Here is a 22,267-nt window from a genome sequence, read left to right on the forward strand (position 1 = left end):
GCAGTCCCCTGAGTGGGAGGAAGAGAATACATGAAGAGGGAGGGTGTATTTAACATTTCCCGTTGTCAGAACGCCCACAGGGGAAAGGAGTGGAGCTGCCATTCATCATGACCGAGCCCTGTAATGTCCACCCACGGATCACCCGTATAGATACCCAGAGGCTGCTGTCTCCACTGCAGGGCCCGTGAGTGAGTGAGACCACTACTACTGCACTCACCAAGGGTCTAATGATGTTGGCTTGTTTGTAACATGGAGGCGCGGGACACGGTCACAGGAACCAGCATTGTTTGATGATATGAATCGCTCGACGTACATCGTCTGACCAGGCTTTAGATCCTCCTCCTTTAGTATGCACTACAGGAAGATACTCTGCAGGGCTTGGAAACATCATCACTATATTTAAGAGCAAATACCAATACCATACCAAATGGTAGGGAGACCACTCATGAGTTCATGAAGTATGACCTAATGAGATTCATGTGGATACAATTCATTAGTGGCTGGATGGAAATAACGGAAGAGTTAGAACAGGCTGCTAAATTCTGAAATACATCATTTTACAGTAATCCAGCTTCTGACCAGGGGAACAATTACTTATGACTTATATACGTTTATTACACTACCCAACATCTAAGACGATGTCTAGTTGCATATCATCAGTGTTGGGACTAACTACGTAACACCTACGTTACAAAGTAACGCGTTACAAAGTAACTCGTTACAGTAACGCCGTTATTGTTGGCAGTAACTAGTACTCCAACGCATTACTTTTTAAATTCAGTAACTCAGTTACCGTTACTACATGGTGCGTTACTGCGTTAGTTTTTTTATATAGTCAACAGCCAGGCGAACAGAGATGAGAACTGTACTTAAGTACAGTACTTCAGTAAATGTACTTCGATACTTCCTGTGTCACATGCGGAGACGCGCTGTGGGCGTGTTTGTGTTGTTTACTAACAAGACTGTCATGGCGGCGGCGGAGCTCAAGTCTAGTTTCTCCACCTGGAGATATTCTCACTATTTCACTTTTGTCGAGCACAAAGAAAAGAACGTTTTAGTTAAATGTAAGTTGTGTCCTGGCGGGTCAAAGAGCCTATCTACTGCCCAAACCAGTCATTCACATCTCTAAAGCATCTGCAGAAACAACATGCTGGGACGAAGCTAGTAGCTAAGACCACAGACTCAGCCGACGCCACTCCACCTCCACCTGCACCTAAGCAACAGCGGCTGGATTTTAACCAAGGGACTGCTAGCCAGGGAAAAGTCCATAAAGCCATTGCAAGGTATGTTGTAGAACACATGCAGACTATTGCTACAGTGGAGTCACCCGCTTTCAGGGAGCTAGTTAGCATGATAGCATGTCCGGGCGGCACACGGCATATGGGACGGAAAACTTTTTCCAACTACCTGGAGAAAGAATATACAAAAATGTAAAGCCAGCTAATATCGATGCAATCCAGATTGCATATAATGCATGTCAAGTTGATCAACAGATTGTATTATTCTCCAATGCAATAACAGTACTGAAATGAAGGCTCTAAGGGCATTAATATAATGGGAGCCCTTTTTTAAGTAACTACAAAGTAACTTTTCACAGTAACGCATTACTTTTTGGTGTAAGTAATCAGTAAAGTAACTGAGTTACTTTTGAAATGAAGTAACTAGTAATGGTAACTAGTTACTGGTTTTCAGTAACTAGCACAACACTGCATATCATGATATTTATATACATCGCCAAGCCATATGCTGTATCTGATTCTCTTTGGTTGTCTGTGATTACCCTTACTAAAGCACATGGTAGAGAATACAGTGAGATCAGTTAGCAGTTGTTCTGCTGTACTTTTTAATGTTACGATACCATATCATAATTCTTTATCGATACTTTATTGATGTTACTCAAACAGGAGAGAATATTATATTGGGGACTACTTTTAGCAGTGGATGAATCTATATTTGGTAGGGATGTAACAATACCAAAAACTCACGGTACGATAATATCGCGATAAAAAGTCCACAGTACGATATTTATCGCGATATATATATATATTTACTTGAATTTTTTCTTTATTAAATAATAAATCTGATTTGTACAGCATTTTTGTAGATAGTAGTATTTTAAAGTGTCAACAATAAAATAATCAGACCCTGCAATAGAATAAATCAAGTTTCACTTTAGTTTTTCAAGTAACTCACTCACTAACTCACTCACTCAGCATCATCAAGGTTATCTTTTAGGAATATGAGCATGTCCACATTTCCAGGTAGAAGCTGGGATGTTTGGGCGTTTACAAAATCCCCTGCTGTGGAAACAACTCTCTCGCTGGTACTGGTGTTGCTGGGACAGAGAGATATGCTTTGGCCATGGGTGACAGCAGTGGGTCAAACTATGCATGTCTCTCCACCACTTCAAAAACAATACAGTTGTTGCCAAGAAGGTGAGGCTTATTGACAGAGATATAAATATACTGTTGGTACTTGTCAATGTCTCTAGGTGTGTACATGTAGCCCTGTAAATACCATGTCCTTTTGTGTTATCTGTTGTTTTATGTTCATGTTGTAACCTACTTGCTGCCATGTTGGACAGGTCTCCCTTGAAAAAGAGATCGATGATCTCAATGGGACCACCTGGTTGAATAAAGGTTTAAAAAATAAATAAATATTATTATAATTTTTTATTATTGAGACATTTATGTACCGCGATATCGCGATATTCAATATATCGTTACATCCCTAATATTTGGTGCTCTAGTGAGTATTTGTGACAGCAGGATGCTTTTTGTGGGATTGTGCCAAACTAAACTACTGTGTGTGTGTGTGTGTGTGTGTGTGTGTGTGTGTGTGTGTGTGTGTGTGTGTGTGTGTGTGTGTGTGTGTGTGTGTGTGTGTGTGTGTGTGTGTGTGTGTGTGTGTGTGTGTGTGTGTGTGTGTGTGTGTGTGTGTGTGTGTGTGTGGTCGAGGAACATGGCTCACTGATTAAATGTTGTCTATGATGTAATTGGTTGCCAACCAAATAAAAACGGAATATTACCAGCAGGCGCTTTCATTTATAGATCTACTTGTATTATGGGATTAAAGTGATATTCAGCAGGGTTGGTGCAATTATAATATTTAAAACTAACAAAGCAATTATAACTCTTTATATTGGCTGCTTCATTATAACCAAAGCCCCAAGGAATACACAGATTAAGGCAAAAAAAGCCAATTAAGTCCAGCATCTTGCTTGTATATCAGCTGGACCTCGTCCATATCATGCGTTATACATTAAAGGGGACCTATCATACAAAATGCACTTTTTGATGTCTTTTATACATAAATATGTGTCCCCGGTGTGTAGGGAACTCACGCAGCGTCAGAAAATAAAACCCTCTCTTTTTTCCTCCATACCTAGATCTCTAAATACCGGGGTACAACGGAGCGGATCCAGATTTGCGTCCAATATGACATCATACCCAGGGGGGCACATAACTTTCCCAGTGAGGTACTCAGATGAGTACCTGGAGTCAGTGTTTGGTACTCCAACTTCTGGCTCCACTCAAGTTATTTGATGAAGCCCTCTGTATCGCGAACGTCAACGGGGGGGGGTAGTGGAGTACTTCAGGGAAGTCGACGGGGGGGGCGGGGGGGGGGCTAGTTGAGTACTCCGTGACCACAGCGCGTGAACGTTGTGATCAGCTGTTTTAGCGCAGTTCTCCAGTGACGGGGGAAGTCTCCCTCCGCAGCCAGTTGGCGTAGTTTTGGCACAGTTCCGTTGTACAGACCGACGTTAACATCAGCCCTGTCTGCACACGGAGACCGACTCTGGCGTCCGGTGATCTAACCGCCTTCTGGAAAAGCTTCACAAGTACGTCGGTACGCAAATGCGCTTTGTGACACAAGAAACGGTACGCATTTCGGATTGTTGCCGCGCATCCGTACCTGCGTACCAGTTATGTGCACCCCTGATCATATTGGCAAAGCAGACCCACAGCACTATCAGAAACGTTGCTATCAGAAACAATGCCCGACTGTTTTGGACATAATATGGTCGGTGTTTACATTAGCATCGCTAACAGAAGAGCTAACCTGTACTGGAGAGCATGTGTGTGAAGAAGCAGGAAATAAAAAGGAATTCACCTTGTGGTATAACCGGCAAGAGAGAAAGCCTTTGAGCTCCGGACTGTTTCAGAGAGAATCCTTGATAATCCATGATATGGCGTTTCATCACGGCAGTATCTGCCGGTAGAATCTCCCGCATGAGCAGGCATAAGCTCCACTCCTCTTTATACCCAAAATCAGCACTTTTGAAACAGGAAGTGAAATAGAGGGATGTGAGGCATGGCTAGAATGGGTGATCTGTTTGGTATTTTGAGCAAAACACTTCATAGACATGTTTTTTATATATTTGTATTAGGGCTGTCAAGTTAACGCGTTAAAAAAAAAATTAACGCCACTAATTATTTTAACGCGATTAACGCATGTGTATTTTTTTTCCTCGTCCGCCCCGTAGTTTCAGAGCGCATCGAGTTTAAAATACCATCTACAAGCTGATGCTGACAGCCCCGCTCCTGCCGCCCGCTTGTGGCAGACCACACTTCCACGCTCACCGGCAGGCACCGACTGGCCATCGGGAGGACCGGGAGGGTGTGTGTGTGTGTGGCCCGAGCGAGCGAGGGAGAGACCTTACGTGCATTGTTGTTGTTAGCATCTGGTGCTAGCTAGCTGCACTAACGGATATAAGGAGCTGTTTAAATGAAAACAGAGGAGCGCTCTATCCACACAACTGCACCGAGCACTTGACTTGATGCAGGAAGCAGACAGCGGGACGTTGGAGGAGAAGTCAGCACACTCATGATTGCAGCAACATGATTGCAGCGTCCAGGCAGCTCCCGTTCGAGCATATGCCTTGAGTTGCACATAGCTCCAACGATCCATCACACACACACACACACACACACACACACACACACACACACACACACACACACACACACACACACACACACACACACACACACACACACACACACACACACACACACACAGACACACATACACGCACGTGCACACACACCATTTGTATTGTATGAGAGGTTCCAGGTTGTTGTGTTTAATATTCATGAGAATATTTGTCATTGTTCAAATGATAATAAACATTAGCATAAAGCATATTTGTACACTCATATGTTGATAAGAGTATTAAAAACTCTAAGGTACATTTAGAACAGATCAAAAATGTGCGATTAATTTGCGATTAATCGCGATTAACTATTTTAATCGACTGACAGCCCTAATTTTTATATATCTGAGACCTATGCTATTGCCTAAAAATAGCATGATAGGTGACCTTTAAAGTCCACCCACATACAGCTCAGAGGCTTTTTTACTGTTCATGTTTAGACTGCACTTCCAATCAATGGTCAAACTCCAACTCAGATTTTGCTCTTTTTGTTTGTTGTTTGCAGTTATTTTCCTTTTGCACATCATGGTGTAAATACCGTAAGGCAGAAAGAGATGTGTGCTAATGCTTTAGCTGGAGGTGTTCATGTGCTTTGACATTAGATCACCTTGCACAGTGTTCTGCAGCATCATGATGGAGTCCTGACCCCCCCCCCATAAGTCTACAGTCTGCAGAGCAGGGCACTACTTCAAAGCCCTGACCTATGGCTTCACACACACATACAGTCGCACACACACACACACACACACACACACACACACACACACACACACATACACACACACACATACAGTCGCACACACACACACACACACACACACACACACACACACACAGTCGCACACACACACACACACACACACACACACACACACACACACACACACACACACACACACACACACACACACACACACACACACACATACAGTCGCACACACACACACACACACACACACACACACACACACACACACATAGTCGCACACACACACACACACACACACACACACACATACACACACACACACACACACACACCTTTATCCACTTTCATCTGCTGTGGTTCATCAGCTGACCTGCCATCCTGCAGGTAGCTCCTGGGGTGAAGGTCACTGGTGATTTATACATCACTATCTCCCCCCGGGGGTCAGAGGATAAATGGGGAAGAGGTGGGCTTAAGGGAAAGTGGCAGAAGAGAGATGAACAAAGAGAGGATGAAAATGTTCTCTGTCCTCGGGGGGGAAACAGCTCACTGTTCTTTCAAAGTTTATTTGTATTTTTAAGGCAGTTTGTAGCTCCTCCTGCCTCCTCCTCCTCCTCCTCCTCCTCCTCCTCCTCCTCCTCCTCCTCCTCCTCCTCCTCCAACACTCAGCAGATTGAGAGTACTACTTCCTGCCAGAAGCAGTTTCTTTAACAACTAAACAAAGTGTGACTCATTGTGGGCATCATGGCGTGATGGTGTGATTCCTACGTGGTCCGTGTCCAAACGCTCAGTGTTATGTTCTCATTAACAGGACCAGTTTCACATGTTAGGGTGTGTTGTTCCCTCTGCACTAACTGGGTTAGCTCAGCTCTGAGCTGTTTCTGAAGCTGCCAGATGTTAATGTGAGTGCCCTCTAACTGAAGATGACCATGTTTAAACAAAGTTATTTAAAGTATACGGTGCTGTTTACACGAGAACGCAAACGGTTGTATCCGCTACTTTTCTGTTTCGTATAGCCCGTTCGTTCACACGGGGCCGTAACAGAAACGCGGAAACGGACCCGGCAAACGATAACGGGTCCCAAGGTGGATAGATCTGCAAACGGAACGCTCTGGGGTGGCAAACGGCTCCGTGTGTACGCCCTATACGATCATTTCCTGATAACGATGAAGCCATAGCCCCGCCTCTCCCCACCTCTGCTGCTCACTGCATGGTCAGTAGCTACTGAGCATGCTACAGATGTTAGCGCAACATCTACAGCTCCTCTACCACAACCATCAGCAACAAGTGGACATGGAGAACTACATGAACTGCATGTTGCTAAATCCACCGCGGGGCATAAACAGAAGGGCAACCATGGCAACCATGCTCGGGGGTCTTCTTCGCTGCTTTTGGTGTATTTTGTGGTGGAAGTCCAGCGCCACTTACAGGACCGGCATATGTACTACAGCGTCTCCAGCACTCCCGAGCGGTCTCGTGTGAACGGAATACTTTTTTGATATCGTATTCGGTTTGTTTGCGTTTCATATGCGTTTGCGTGTAAATAGAATGTGGTAATTAGCCCCCTGCTGTGTGTGTGCTCTTGGTAAGAGGGACACCTGTAGCCTAGCAGCATGAACATATGGTCAGTGGCTCTGTGGAGCACCTGCTGTTAGGAATAGTTCCACAACTGTACTCATTAAGAACCAAACATTACACATTCCAGATTGAAGAGCATCACAATTTGGAAGCTGTTCATCAACAGTATGAGGTTTAAGACTGCATGCTGCTAAAGAGAGGACATTCAAATGGCTTTTTTTGTTACTTTTTTATATTTACATAAATTACAAGTTGACTAATGTTCTGTCCAACAGTATGGTTAGGGTTATGTAACTTGCAGGAGCATGATTCCAGCAGATTGTTCCCTTTCAAGGTGTGACTTTTTTGTGTCGAAGTTGTGAGGCTCATTAATGCCATTGGCGCTGCCTTCACGTTACATTCAGACAGGAAACTGGAATAAATCAGCTTACAATAATCAGTTTGAACGTTAATTTGAAGAAAAACCTGCATTAGATGCAGCTTGTCAGAATATATATATTTGTTGTTAAAGTATTTGTGGACAAAGGCTTGTATTTTTAAATGCATTTCTGATATACAGTATGTATATTCATTAGGATTTTTTACGCAAATAAAATAAATGATGAATTGCTTCAAGAGGCAAACTGTAAAATGTTTTAAACATTACAGCGGGTGAGCCCTTTTCACTATTACATTAGTTGTTTTTTACACAAAAGGTCTGGACACCTAAACCATTGTGTATTATCGTTGGAAGACGAATATTTATCATAGCTGTTTGCAGCTTGGGTCCATACTGAATTGTGAATTTCTCATTACTTGTTTTTGTAAAGACAGGGTCAGGCAGCCGCTGACTAAGCAGCCCATAAGATGCCTGCACACTGCCATCAGGCTCAGTGGAGGCTGCAGCCTTTACACAATAAACAATCACAATGGTGTATTGATATTCTCTATCTATATTAATAGTTTAGGTGAAAATGTCGAAGGAGCAACCTTACATTTTTATGCGGACGATACCGTTATGTACTGTGCAGGTCCCTCGATTAACGAGACTGGTGTTAAATTACAAGCTGTTTTAAACATTATTCAGACTCAGCTCTCTGAACTAAAGCTTCTTTTAAATGTGGATAAAACCAATGTAATGCTCTTTTCTAAAGCTAAAGCTAAAAATACACCGGAGACTGCTTTGGATATTGTAACTACGCAAGGAATACAACTTGAAGTGGTTACCTGTTACACATATTTGGGTATCTGGCTTGATGATTGTCTCACTTTTAAATTTCATGTAAATAACCTGCTTAAAAAGCTGAGGGTTAGGCTAGGTTTCTTTTTCAGAAACAAGTCCTGCTTCTCGCTTGAGGCCAGGAAAAGGCTAGTCACCTTTTGACCTGTGCTGGACTATGGGGATCTGGTCTCTATGAATGCACCTGCCAATTACCTGAGCAAGTTAGATGCTGCGTATCACAGTGCGCTGAGATGTGTTACTAACTGTAAAGCACTTACGCATCACTGCACCCTGTCTACCAAGGCAGGTCTGCCTTCACTTACTGTACGGAGGCTCAGTCACTGGTACTTTGTCATTCACAAAGCCATGTTGGATAAACTACCATCTTATATCTGCTCCCTGATCTCTCGGCCAATTGAAAGTACTTATTGCCTGAGATCGCATGCTGTGGTTTTATTAAATGTGCCAAGTGCTAGGACTGTCTTAGGGAAGAAAGCTTTTAGATGCAGCTCCACTAACTTGGAACAGTCTGCAAAAAGAATGGGAAATGACCAAGCTAGTACCACTACATGTTTTTAAAGCTCGGTTGGATGCTACTCAGTCAGATGCTGTTGGTACCTGGACATGTGGTTAGATATGTACATTGTAATCCCTGTACATTTTGCTGTATGCTGTCCTTTTGTTGTTCTGTTGTTTATGTTTGTATGTCTTCTTGTGGAACCTACTGCTGCAGGTCTCCCTTGAAAAAGAGATCATTGATCATTGGGATTTCACCTGGATCAATAAAGGTTTTGAATTGAATGTCACAACACAGAGGTGTTTCTGCGGCCTTCTCTCAGCAGCTCATACACACATCTAATACCGGCAAGGAGCCAAGCAGGTACATTTTACTCTGCTTGGAAAATGGAAAACAACACCCATCGGTTTTTTCCAAGGGGAGGGTCCAACTGAATTAACGGATAATAGAATCATGTGTGTGTGTGTGTGTGTGTGTGTGTGTGTGTGTGTGTGTGTGTGTGTGTGTGTGTGTGTGTGTGTGTGTGTGTGTGTGTGTGTGTGTGTGTGTGTGTGTGTGTGTGTGTGTGTGTGTGTGTGTGTGTGTGTGTGTGTGTGTGTGTGTGTGTGTGTGTGTGTGTGTGTGTGTGTGTGTGTGTGTGTGTGTGTGTGGCACCACCTGCCACCGTCCCAGCTCATTTCCCAACACAAAGCTTACTTATTTGTTTCAGTCTCATCTTTGGACTGAAAGAGTCACATACGCATCGGGAGGTTTGCTTTATTTTATAAACTAAAGAACTGCATCTGCACTATTCAACACACGCACGCACACACGCCGGCTGCCTGCTACATTCCTGCAGCTCTATTGTCACATTGCTTCTCTCCTCACACATCATTATCCCAGCAGCTGCTATTTCACAGCACAGCAACCCCAGCCTCCCAGATAATAAACACACACAAGCACACGTTCGCTAGCTATAGCAAAAATAAAAGCTTTAGTGCAATCCATTACCTGGGGCCAACAATATGCTCTAAACATTGAGCTGGATTGAAGGAAAGTTGTAGAGAAACTTCACTGACCCTGAGGGGGGGGGGGGATTGTCCTGGGCATTGTGCTACAGTCTGTGCGTTTGCTGTAGGGAGGGACTGCTTCTCAATAAAGAGATGCAGAACATGTTGATATGAAACACATGTTTTGTTCGGTCTTTGTAATATCCTGCAGTTGTACAGTTATCCTCAGACGGTGAGCTCCTTTCTGTGTGTGTTATCCATGAACCACTACTTGCTCTCACACCTCCTCTAAAGCAAGGGCGGATCTACCGGGGTGGCATGGGGTGGCAACTGCCACCCTACAAAATAGCCTTGCCACCCCAGTTGGCAGCTTTGTTTTGAAATAAAAGTTGTGGCTCATCGGGCATTTATGAGAGAAAATCCCTAATGTCCGAGTGCAAGTGAATGCAGCACAAGACGCGAGCCTTGTAACCCCTCCCCCGGCCCTGGCGCGAGCATGGAAATATGATTAGTGGCGATTTCATTTGAACGGGACGGCACAAAACGAGAAGCATTCGGACAGTCTATGATTCGGACCCAAGTAGGCGGAAGGAATGAGGTATTTGCGGTCTACAATGACAGAGAAGAGACTGTCAAGTTTGGCTGTACTCAGCATTGAATTAAAACGCACTAAAGTTGTTATTTCTGTGTCTGTTTAAATTGTGTTTATTGTTGTTATAAATTTCCTATTTTGTTGTGTTGTAGTCTACAGACACAGTTAATAATAATTGTAATAGTCCACTTCCATGATGAAAACCTCGTCGTCCATTGTGCGTATCGTAGTGGAGGTGTTGTGATGAAGGAGGGGGGTCTGCTAAATTAGTATATGTGGGGGATGGGCCTGGCCCGGATGCTTACCTTTCCATTTCCTGCGAGGGGGGGGCTGCCTGCCCGACCTTACCTTACGACTGCGCCGCGGCAATAATAGGATTCATCCTAATTTTAGAAAAGCGCTGCGCTGAGCCGCTTCTGGGACGCGTCTGAGCCGTAACGCGGCGCGTGTGGTGGAATAGCACCCATTGACTAGAGTGGCCGCGATCCCTACGACCGCCGCGGCGCAGCCGTAACACGGCGTAGCCGTAACACGGCGCAGCGCGGCGCATACGGACCCGGTGGAAACTGGGGGTAAAACTGCCCAGCCAAACAAAAGCAACCACTTTTATTTAACTGGCCAGTAGGTAAGGACTTTCCACTGGATAATAACTGCAGCGATGTTTATGTGTTAGCTGAATACACGTTTTTTAACCCTAACTGATGCAGTTATTCATGTTTGCTCTTTCTGATGTACAGTCAAGGTTGTAACTGTTTGCAGTAAAGACGTGGGGCGTGAACTGTTCCTTTTAGTAATTTATCTTTCAAATTTGAAGGAGGGTGAGCAAGCATGTTGAGGAACATTCATCATTAACTCCTCCAAAAAATAGAGTTTATTCAATAATAAATGAATATACATAACAGTGAAACAAACTCATTCAGTTATTGTTCAGTTAAAATTCATTAAATGATGTCTGCCACCTTATATATTTATTAGGGCTGTCAAACGATTAACATTTTTAATCAGATTAATCACAGTTTAAAAATTAATTAATCATGATTAATCACCATTCGAACTATGTCCAAAATATGCCATTTATTTATGTATATTGTTGTGGGAATGGAAAGATAAATGAAAGCAGGCGGATATATCCATTTAACACAGTATCTATGTTTATTATAACATTTTTCTGCATGTCAAAATGAAAGACAACCCACACACCTATCAATCATCAAACCGTGGGGTCTTAATTCATTACGTGTTGATTTCTATCAACGGGGAGTACTTCAGGAAAGTCGACAGAGGGGGGGGGCTAGTGGAGTACTTCGTGACCACAGAGTGTGAACGTTGTGATCAGCTGTTTTAGCGCAGTTCTCCGCAGCCGGTTGGCGTAGTTTTGGCACAGTTCCGTTGTACAGACCGACGTTAACAGCAGCCCTGTCTGTGCACACGGAGACCGACTCTGTCGTCCGGTGATCTAACCGCCTTCTGGAAAAGCTTCACAAGTACGTCGGTACGCAAATGCGCTTTGTGACACAAGTGACGGTACGCATTTCAGATTAGGCACATAACCTGCGTACCAGTTATGTGCACCCCTGTACCAGAGCCATATTATTACTATTATATGGCTCTGCCCTGTACTACAGCAAGAGTATTCTCCGTCGGTACTTCCTGCAACAACACCACGCCGTTATCAAAGATGTTCTATTGAGAAGACGATCACTACGTGACAAAAGTTTTCAAAACCGTGGCTACTGAAATCAATCTGACTAACTGCTGTCTGTGCAATTTACTCCGCGCGAGTTGGCAGACTTTATTTTGCTTACTTTAACATCATGTCTCATGGTGGGGCTAAGCCATTTCTTGGTATGGGTGTAGCCTACCCCAGCCATACCCTGGCGCTGCCACTGGTGGCACGTATGGGGCGGGCCATTCTGCACATGCGTTAAATGCGTTAAATATTTTAACGCAATTAATTCAAAAAATTAATTACCGCCGTTAACGCGATAATTTTTACAGCACTAATATTTATATGTAAGGCTTTACTGATGTGCCACAATAATGTCACCTAATGTTATTGAGTTAAAATATAAATATTGTGGCTTTCCAAGTTAACATTGTTGATATGACTGCGATTAAATCAGCATATAGCCTACTTCTGCCAGGGGATGCCACCCCTCAAAATCTCATGCCACCCCATGAATTTTTTTCTAGATCCGACCCTGCTCTAAAGGCTAACCTTTGGAGCTAATTCCCTGCCATAACTCCACAAACAAACTAAACAAGTTTTACAAATGATTTATGAAGCTAGAGGGAACGTCAGAAGATAATTAAAGTCGTCCCACTGTGTAGAACCTCAAGGTAAAGTACAAATATTGACAATAAATCCAACTACTGCCGAGAAATTTCACTCAAAGGAAAAGTAAAGAAATCACGATCTTCATTAGGATTTACACATAAATGTGTTTACAACAGTTAATTGATATCCGTCCTGTTGTTACTGAGATATTTTAGTCTGGACCAAAGTGGACCTACCACAACCAACCAACCAAAATCACTGTGTATTGTGAGGTAGTTCACCTGGCCACTGGAGAGGAGGTAGGACTGTGCCTCTTCCAACCCTTCAGCAGCCAACATGTATCACTTCACAGATTGGAACAGGTCCTCCCATGGATGGAGTCCCAAACACACACAGCTCTGTCATTTAGTGTGTAAATGAGCCTCAGACACAGGGTTTATGGCCGCTGACCGCAGCATGTGCTCCAGGTTGGCGAATGACCCGGACAGCATATGGCCGCCCTTCAGTGGTTGATTGCATCACATTCAGAAGGTTCCTCCCAACTGTGAACACATTGAGACTCTCATGAGGCTCTGAAGTATGTAACATACGAGCCGTCCTCATCTGCTTCATCTGCCTCTATAATTACAGGCTTGTCTTCAGAAAATTGTCTTAAGGCTGAAGTCATTTTGAGTGAGACGACAATGAGAGCTTCTTGCCAGCAATAGGGGAGTTGAGTTTTCCTGTTTATAAACTCCATTACAGCATGTTTACAGGAGTATACACCAATTACATTGCTCATATACCCTCTTACCCCCTTGTTTTGCTCTTTTTAAATTCAGGAATAACTTATTTCACGATCATGACGGAGGACTTTATTATGGGTTAAGTGTATAAGCTAAATTACTTACTCTGTAATGGAACCGATACATTTCATTTAATGAGGCAACCTGTGAACTTCTGGTCTTTGGTTCACTGTTGGTGTGTGTGACACAGCGATGGAGAATGGAGAGACACACCATACAACTTTAAAGTAAGCACCAAATATGTTTTTTTTGTGAAATTAATCGCTAATCCAGTGTTGTCTTTGTTACCGGTGGAAAATGTTCCCCCCTAGTTTGATGCCAGTGTTTGATCCAAACACGTTTAAGCCTTAAAACTTTTTGAGTACAATTTCTGTCTTATAAAAATAATTACGATGACAGTCTTCTTTCCTGACTTTATTGGCATTTGCCACCACCAGAGAAACAGCATGAATCAATGTGTTTAACATTACCAATGTGTGTGGGGACATGCAATAAGTACCTCTTGTATGAGCACAAGATACGAACCAAACAGTGACCCGCACTTATTACAAAGCGCCGTAATGCCAAATGTAGTGAAAAAAAAGAAAAATACTTTATCTCTTTTTCTGCTCCATGAATTTTGGATGGGTTTTGTTCTTTTGTGTATAATGACAATCACAGTAGATCTCACAAAACCATGTGTGAGTAATTTTTTATTTTAATGCAATTGAGTTTTGAATTAGCTATATCAAAGTGCAATTCATAATATCAGCAATGCAAAGGCCTGGTCCACTGTATGGCATGTTTATAGGAGGGACTGTTTGTAGCAGAGGTCCCGTTAATGTGTGTGCTCACACATGGGGCTTTCACACCAACGCGGTTCCAGGGCCGGTTCGGAGCTAGAGCCTGAAAAGCACCGTTTTTCCTGTTCACACCGCAGCGGAGCCGCCTCTATGCTCCGGAATCTGGTTCGTTTCAAGCACCAACATTTTTTCGGTCTAGAAGCAAGAACCGCATACGTCACGCTTACGTCGGAGGGGGGCGAGAAAACAGTTAAAGGCGAGAATGGCAAATAAAAGTTGTAACAAGCAGTAGCGCTGAGCAAAGTGACTAGAACGCAACCACACACTAATAAAAAAAACACACTTTATAAAGTCAGGCAACACTAACCAGGCTTCATGTGATTCTGTTCATTTGTGCCTTACTTTGACCATCCGTTCGCTGTTATCGATCATTGTGGAGAGCAGGCAGACCTTTTGTTTTGTATTATAGGAGCAGCTATCGGATGCAATCAATACATGGGCTGCACAGGTTGTCATGTCCGACAATCACAAGTAGAATCATAATGAAAAATACGCCAGTTAAATGTGCCTGTAGAAAACGGCTTATGCCACAATAGGATAGCAACAACAAGTAGTCAAGATAGTCAGTTTAGCTTCGGTTGCTATGCTAACATCACCCATTTTATACCAGAGAAACTTTCATAACAGCGTTGTGATGCCAAACAGCGTCAATTCAGACTGACACACATTCACTTAGGCTAAGGGGAACTGGGGATATGCATCAGCTGCTTGTGTGACAGTCAGACAGTGAAGACTTTACAGCGGCCGCTGCCGTGTGAGCTAACCCGGAGCTAACGGGTAAGAATTTATTTCTTTTTGGTGTCTATATACACCAGGATCCGGAGTCATGGATGATCCTGCGGTCCTGTGTCCTGGATCGCGAGCCCTGGATCTTGAGTCGTGGCTGTGGTCCTGGATCATAGGTCCTGGATGGATATCCTCGTGGATTCATCTTCCTATTATACACACATGCATTTCCAAACATTTGGACTACCTATGTTGCAAATGTATTATCTTTTCAATTTACACACGGCATCTATTGCACGTCTGTCCGTCCTGGGAGAGGGATCCCTCCTCTGTTGCTCTCCCTGAGGTTTCTCCCATTTTTCCTTTAAACTGGGTTTTCTCCGGAAGTTTTTCCTTGTACGATGTGAGGGTCTAAGGACAGAGGGTGTCGTATTGTCATACTGATATTCTGTACACACTGTGAAGACCACTGAGACAAATGTAACATTTGTGATATTGGGCTATATAAATAAACATTGATTTATTGATTGATTGATTGATTTATTGATTGATTGATTGATTGATTGATTGATTGATTGATTGATTGATTGATTGATAAACTCCCGTGGAAGAGCAGCACTGCAGCGGTCGGTAAATGCCGCTGAAACACATTAATAAACAATGAACCACGGCACTCTGGAGAAAAGTATAAAGTTGGAGAAGTCGCTATTTAATTTAATCTGGCTTCGTATGATTAAAAGCAACACGATCATCGACCCAACGCAGTCCCCCATTGGGAGTTTAGGATGGCCGAAAACACTACACTACACTACACTACCCATAATCCCCAGCTATCGTTTAGGACTACAGTCCCCGTGATTAATCTTCAAGCTCTGGGATTGGATGTTGGAGTGGCAGTGCGCCAAGGTTACGCCGAGCGTCAAACAGCTCTTTGACATCGAACGAAACCACGGCAGACTATCCAAAACTGGACTCGAACGCCCCCCCAGAACTACACATGCTGGCTATTGTGTTTTTCGCAAACATGTTCTCTATGGCACGTCTCTACTGGGAATTGTAGTTTTAAAAGACGTTTTCGTTTTTCCCAAAATTAGAAGTTGACAGTATCAAACTGTGTACAGGCCTGGAGGTTTAGGGGATACGAAACAAATTGGTGTTATCAAATGTAAAACATGTAATTACTAAATGGGTGAAAATCGCTTGTGTCCATAATGGGCAGCACTATATATACCCACATGACAGCTCATTGTTACTTTGTAATTCTACTCCACTACAATTCAGAGGTTAACCTGATATTTTTACTCCACTACATTTATTTTCGTTACTTTGCAGATTCTGATTAATGATGTGAAATATAAGCAACCCTTAAACCCTTAGACTTTAGTTACACCTGAGTACAATTCAGGGAAGGTGATTGTCAAGTGCCAACAATCAGGAGAGATATTTGGTGCTTGAGAAGACTAAACATTTATCTGCAGATCCCTATAAAGTATATTCATTACTCGTTATTCTCTACTAATAGTTAATTAAAGACTGCATATAATTGCTATTTTGACATCCCTTTCAAGATTTCAAGATTTTCTAAGGTTTATTGACATATCATATACACAACTAATTCAATAATGTGGGGTGCACACAAGGTACACACAGCCATAATGACGTTGTATTATTAGTGTAGAACACTTATGTATGTATAACATCTGAAGATGTGTAGTTTTATTCATGTTTTCACATAATTTTACAGGATATTGCTATATTATTTCACATGTTTTACTTCTAATATGTGATTTGTAAAAAATCACAGACAGAAAGGTATATCGGTCATTTAATGGTAAGCTATTGAAATTCTGATTCCATAGATGTGTCTCCCATCACCCAAAACCCCTGACTATTCTTTCAACTCAGTATTTACATTCTGATATTCAAAGAAAATCAGTAATATCTTTAAAAACGACAAGTCCCTTTCTATCAGCTGTGCACTGCTACCTATCTACCAATTGGATCAAATATAAAAGTCAGCTGAATTAGTGTTGATACTGCAAGGAGACGTATTGTGTGAAGAGAAATTGAAGATGTTTAATTGCTGATATATTTATGATCCACGTCACGTATTCAGTTTCCGTGGCAGTTCTTTCTGTTTGTCTAGAAGTCTTCTAATCAGGACTCTATAAATAGAGAACTACGGCAGATGTGTAATATGTAATGCAGCCGAACCGTGTATTACAATGCTGTTATGTGATGACTTCCTTAAATGTTTTTCGGATTTCATATCATCTAAAACCCGACCGGACAAAAATATGTGTTGCAGGCACGAAACATACTACCAATAGAAATACATTGCTTTTAAAATTGTTCTGTGTGACACGAAAAAAAGGGGAAAATCGTGATGGTGAACACGAATCAATAGATTAAATGTCGTGACTATAACACGAAATGCCGTGAGACTGGGTTGGAACAAAAAGGGGTCTGAAAAGAAAAAACTGTTCCGAACCAGAAAAGCTCTAGCACAGAGCTAGAACCGGAACCGCGTTGGTGTGAAAGGGGCAACAGGGGTGCAGTGGTTAGGGTCCACACAGCTCCACTATACAAACAATACAACCCCCCCCCACACCTTGCTTCAGTTGTCCTCTACTAGTTGTGTCCTTGATATGAAACATTGGCTCTACGCCTCAGTTATGTGCTGGTTGTTTGTGCTGCTCATTAAACAGTGAGAGCAGCCACAGAGGAGCAGAGGGGAGCATCTGGACACCCCCCCCCCCCCACAGAGGAGCAGAGGGGAGCATCTGGACACCCCCCCCCCCCCCCCACAGAGGAGCGGAGGGGAGCATCTGGACCCCCCCTGCTGCTCAGCCACTCACCTCTACCTATCATCTGCATCTGTAATGTGAGGGGGGGGGCTTTTCATTGTAAAGCATTGTCATTCCTTTATAGTTAAGTGTGCAAGTTTTGAATGTTGTTTTCACCTTTTGGGAACATTAGCTGCCATCCAGTAGCCTTAACGTTTCCCTTAGCGGGGCCCTATCATGCTGCTGGAGGGTTAATAATCTAGTGTGCAATATGTGTTTATGTGCATGTCAATGGACTGCAAAGGCTGAAATCCCTGTGTTCCTCTCCCACACCCCCAATCCCCTTCTGCCTGAAACACCCTCCATTGGAGACCTTTGTGTACTCCTGGAACATAGTGACATCACTATGTAACACTCATGCTGTTATTGGCTAGGGCTCCAACACATTTTAAGTGATAGGCTAAGGGGCGGCCATATGTTATGGCAATTCACAGCCGTAACAAAGATGGCATGCACAATAGGCTAATAGTTGGTGATTTCACATTTATATATATTTTAATGTGATTTGACAATAAACTGTAGTTTATATTGTCAACAGCAGAAATGTCAACAACAAAAGGGAGAACTTTTTACAATGTTTAATGAATGGGCCAATAAAATGTCTAGTATAGTGTAGCAGGGGGGGAGCCTATTACTGCATGTATTTGGTTTGATGCAGCGTACAGCAACACACTTTACTAAAAACTCCAAATCAAAGCCAGCTGTCAGTGAGATCCCACTTTTATCATTTGACTTGATCACCCACACACACACACACCCACACACACACACACACGCATCACACACACGCACACACACACACACACACACACACACACACACACACACACACACACACACACACACACACACACACTCAGCCTTTGCCTTCCTCATCTGGCCTCCCTCAGGCAGAGGCTGACTTTCTGTTTGCTGATGAGCACAGCTCCAGCGACAGACTAATAGTCCAGGGATTTTCATTCCTGCTCATTTTGCATTTTGTCCATTATGTCCTCTTTCTCATTTCCCTTGCAGTAATGTTTCTGCACTAATACACAGTTTGCATTATTGATCAGGCTGCAACCTTCCACCTCCCCCTGTCTGCCTGGGCAGAGGGGTGGAGGGGCAAGAGATGGATGGTATACGAAGCAAACAATGTCTATGGGTGGATCCTGGATAGATAGATGGATGGATGGATGGATGGATGGATGGATGGATGGATGGATGGATGGATGGATGGATGGATGGATGGATGGATGGATGGATGGATGGATGGATGGATGGATGGATGGATGGATGGATGGATAGATGGATGGATGGATGGATGGATGGATGGATGGATGGATGGATGGATGGATGGATGGATGGATGGATGGATGGATGGATGGATGGATGGATGGATGGATGGATGGATGGATGGATGGATGGATGGATGGATGGATGGATGATTGGGGTATACAGAAGGCTGGGTTGCCAGTTTGTCTGCCCCCCCCCCAGGATGCCAGACAGGCCATGTCTGGCCATGTTTACTGAGCATTGATTCAAGCCATATGGTGCTACTTCAGAAACTCCTTCTGAAGTAGCACCATCCCCTTCCAGACACAAACACACACACATACGCTACACACATTAAATGGGAGATATGTACATTTTATGTTAATCTGCTCTTATTTTTTGATGTCTTGCATAAAGTGATCTGGAGGAAAGGTGAAGGGACCCACTAGTTGCTCAGACTTCGTGATCTTGGCCAACGTGCTGGACAGATGGACGGACCAACAGTCCATCTAAAGCCATCCCATCCCAAAAATGACCTCAAACAGTAAGGTCTTTCTCAAAGACTCCCATTATTTTTTGATTTGACTGTTACTCTATAAAGATGGCTATGATGAAATGAATTGATTTGTAATATATCTAATGGTTGGCAAATGTAAAATATGTTTTATCGACATATCAACTAACTCTAATTCATCACTGATTCATCATTGATTCTTAAAGACTATTTCAATCCTTACAAATTAAGGAAAACCTTCCACTCATAGTAAAAATAATGACTTCAATACATTTAGATTCTGATTAAAGGTGGGCATATGACTACTAAAAACTGTAAGAGTAACTGTGAAATGGAGGCCAAGCACAGTCTTCACAGTTGTTCAGCTCTCAACAGATAAACCGCATCAGTCGGACTGCTCACCGAAGTCAGCGAGTTTCAGCTCTCCGGTGTCTCCGATGAGCAGGTTCTGTGGTTTCAGGTCGCGGTGCAGGATGTACCTCTGGTGGATGTAGGACAGGCCTCTCAACAGCTGGAACAGGAACAGCTGGAAACGAGTGAACAAAGGGAAATCAGTATTTATATATAAGTATAACGGAGGAATACACAGCATGACATATATCTACGTAGAAACAATATGGTAAAGATAGTTCTTTTTTTCAAACAACACACTTAGAGGAAATGGTGAGGCCACTAAAAAGTTTAAAGTTTTTTTGAGCATGGTTATACCTTAGCATTGGAGTTTTAATATTTGAGTTATTTTATGTAAATGTATGTAAATGTATGTCTCTATATTCAAATGATCTATTTTAGCACAACTCATATGGTTTTTCGACCTCTATTTAGTCAATAATGTTACATGCTACTTTATAGACTGCATGATTTTCCAGACGAAAACTAATTAAGTAATGGAAAAAACAACATTTACAATTACATTTAAATGTACATTTCTACAGCCAATCATCTTAGTGCTGAAACTGAACAAGGCTCCTCCCCCTGCCTTCAGGTCCACAAACCCTCACGGCCCGTCCACAACGCACACGGCGGCGTGCAGTTCGGCCCACTGCATTGTGGTTCCGTCACTTCGCGTTGCTCGCTTCAAAAGTTGAGAAAACTTTTGAAGCTTCGACGGAAGCGTAACGCAATCAAATCATATGCCAGTACAAGCTTTAGCCAATCAAACCGCATGCTTGTGTGTCCGGGGCGGGAGATTCATGTGATTGGTTGTTGGTCGAGTTTCAGACACACCTGCCGGCAAGCTTCACCGGACGCTGCCGTGTGGACGCTGCCGTGTGGATGCTGCCGTGTGGACGCTGCCGTGTGGACGCTGCCGTGTGGACGCTGCCGTGTGGACGCTGCCGTGTGGACGCTGCTGCCGTGTGGATGCTGCCGTGTGGACGCTGCTGCCGTGTGGACGCTGCTGCCGTGGACGCTGCCGTGTGGACGCTGCCGCCGTGTGGACGCTGCCGTGTGGACGCTGCCGTGTGGACGCTGCCGTGTGGACGCTGCCGTGTGGACGCTGCTGCCGCGTGGACGCTGCCGTGTGGACGCTGCCGTGTGGACGCTGCCGTGTGGACGCTGCCGTGTGGACGCTGCTGCCGCGTGGACGCTGCCGTGTGGACGCTGCCGTGTGGACGCTGCTGCCGTGTGGACGCTGCCGTGTGGACGCTGCCGTGGACGCTGCCGTGTGGACGCTGCCGTGTGGACGCTGCCGTGTGGACGCTGCCGTGGACGCTGCCGTGTGGACGCTGCCGTGTGGACGCTGCCGTGGACGCTGCCGTGTGGACGCTGCGTCACTGCATCCACAACACAGCTCAGTTCAGCTGTAATGCCTTCACACTGCATAGAGTCTCTGCTCCTCTCTGTCTTGTGTGCAGATTCTGTCTGAGATTTCAAAAATGAATATCAACAACATGTGTCCAAAGTCAGAGCTGCCTCAAATCTGTTTTGTTAGGCTTTCCAGATCCCCCAACCCCCCTGCAAACGTGTCAATCAACAAATAATGAGGCGTGCACGATGCAGCATTCAATTGTTTTCCAACCCCAGCATTCCCCTCTCATTTCTCTGCTCTCACTGATACTATAGGCCCGGCCAATTAAGCTGATTGAAGCACCGTGGAGCCCAATCAGAGAGGGGCGCTGCGAGGCGTCTGCAGGCAGCGGGTCAACAGTTTATATTCCTGCACTCCAAGGGTGAGAGATGAACTGCAGTGCAGAAAATTAGCATGGGAAATGTGTGCTTACTCATGTATATCAAATAGACTTCTGGAGAGCCCTCTGCCTTGTTAGAAACGCAGCAGCGCGGCAATACAGAGAAGAAAAGAAAACACTCTTTATTCTCTTCAAACAGCTCTTCAATTCAAACATTAAACCCTTCTGAAAAGAAGCGGTTTCTTTTTTTAGCTTCCATTGAAAGCTCGCTTCCATTTGCATTCTAATATTCGAGGGAAAGTGAAGTGCTGAGAGGCAATTCAGTCACACTTTAGAAAATAATAATAATTCTCTATGCTGTTTTTCTAGATGCC

The 22,267-nt window shown here is 43.7% G+C and overlaps 1 protein-coding gene across 3 annotated transcripts in view; it reads right to left on the bottom strand.

The window, feature by feature from the left end:
- The window catches only part of cdk14 (cyclin dependent kinase 14), a 257,958-nt gene that overhangs the window by 110,301 nt on the left and 125,390 nt on the right, over positions 1 to 22,267 (bottom strand). For all 3 annotated transcript variants that reach the window (XM_034102038.1, XM_071205779.1, XM_034102039.2), the window contains one exon: positions 20,167 to 20,290. In XM_034102038.1, coding sequence (XP_033957929.1) covers positions 20,167 to 20,290 — 124 coding nt within the window. The remainder of the gene's footprint in view (positions 1 to 20,166; positions 20,291 to 22,267) is intronic.

The sequence above is a fragment of the Pseudochaenichthys georgianus genome, chromosome 16, assembly GCF_902827115.2.
Source record: "Pseudochaenichthys georgianus chromosome 16, fPseGeo1.2, whole genome shotgun sequence".
NCBI classification, from domain to species: domain Eukaryota; kingdom Metazoa; phylum Chordata; class Actinopteri; order Perciformes; family Channichthyidae; genus Pseudochaenichthys; species Pseudochaenichthys georgianus.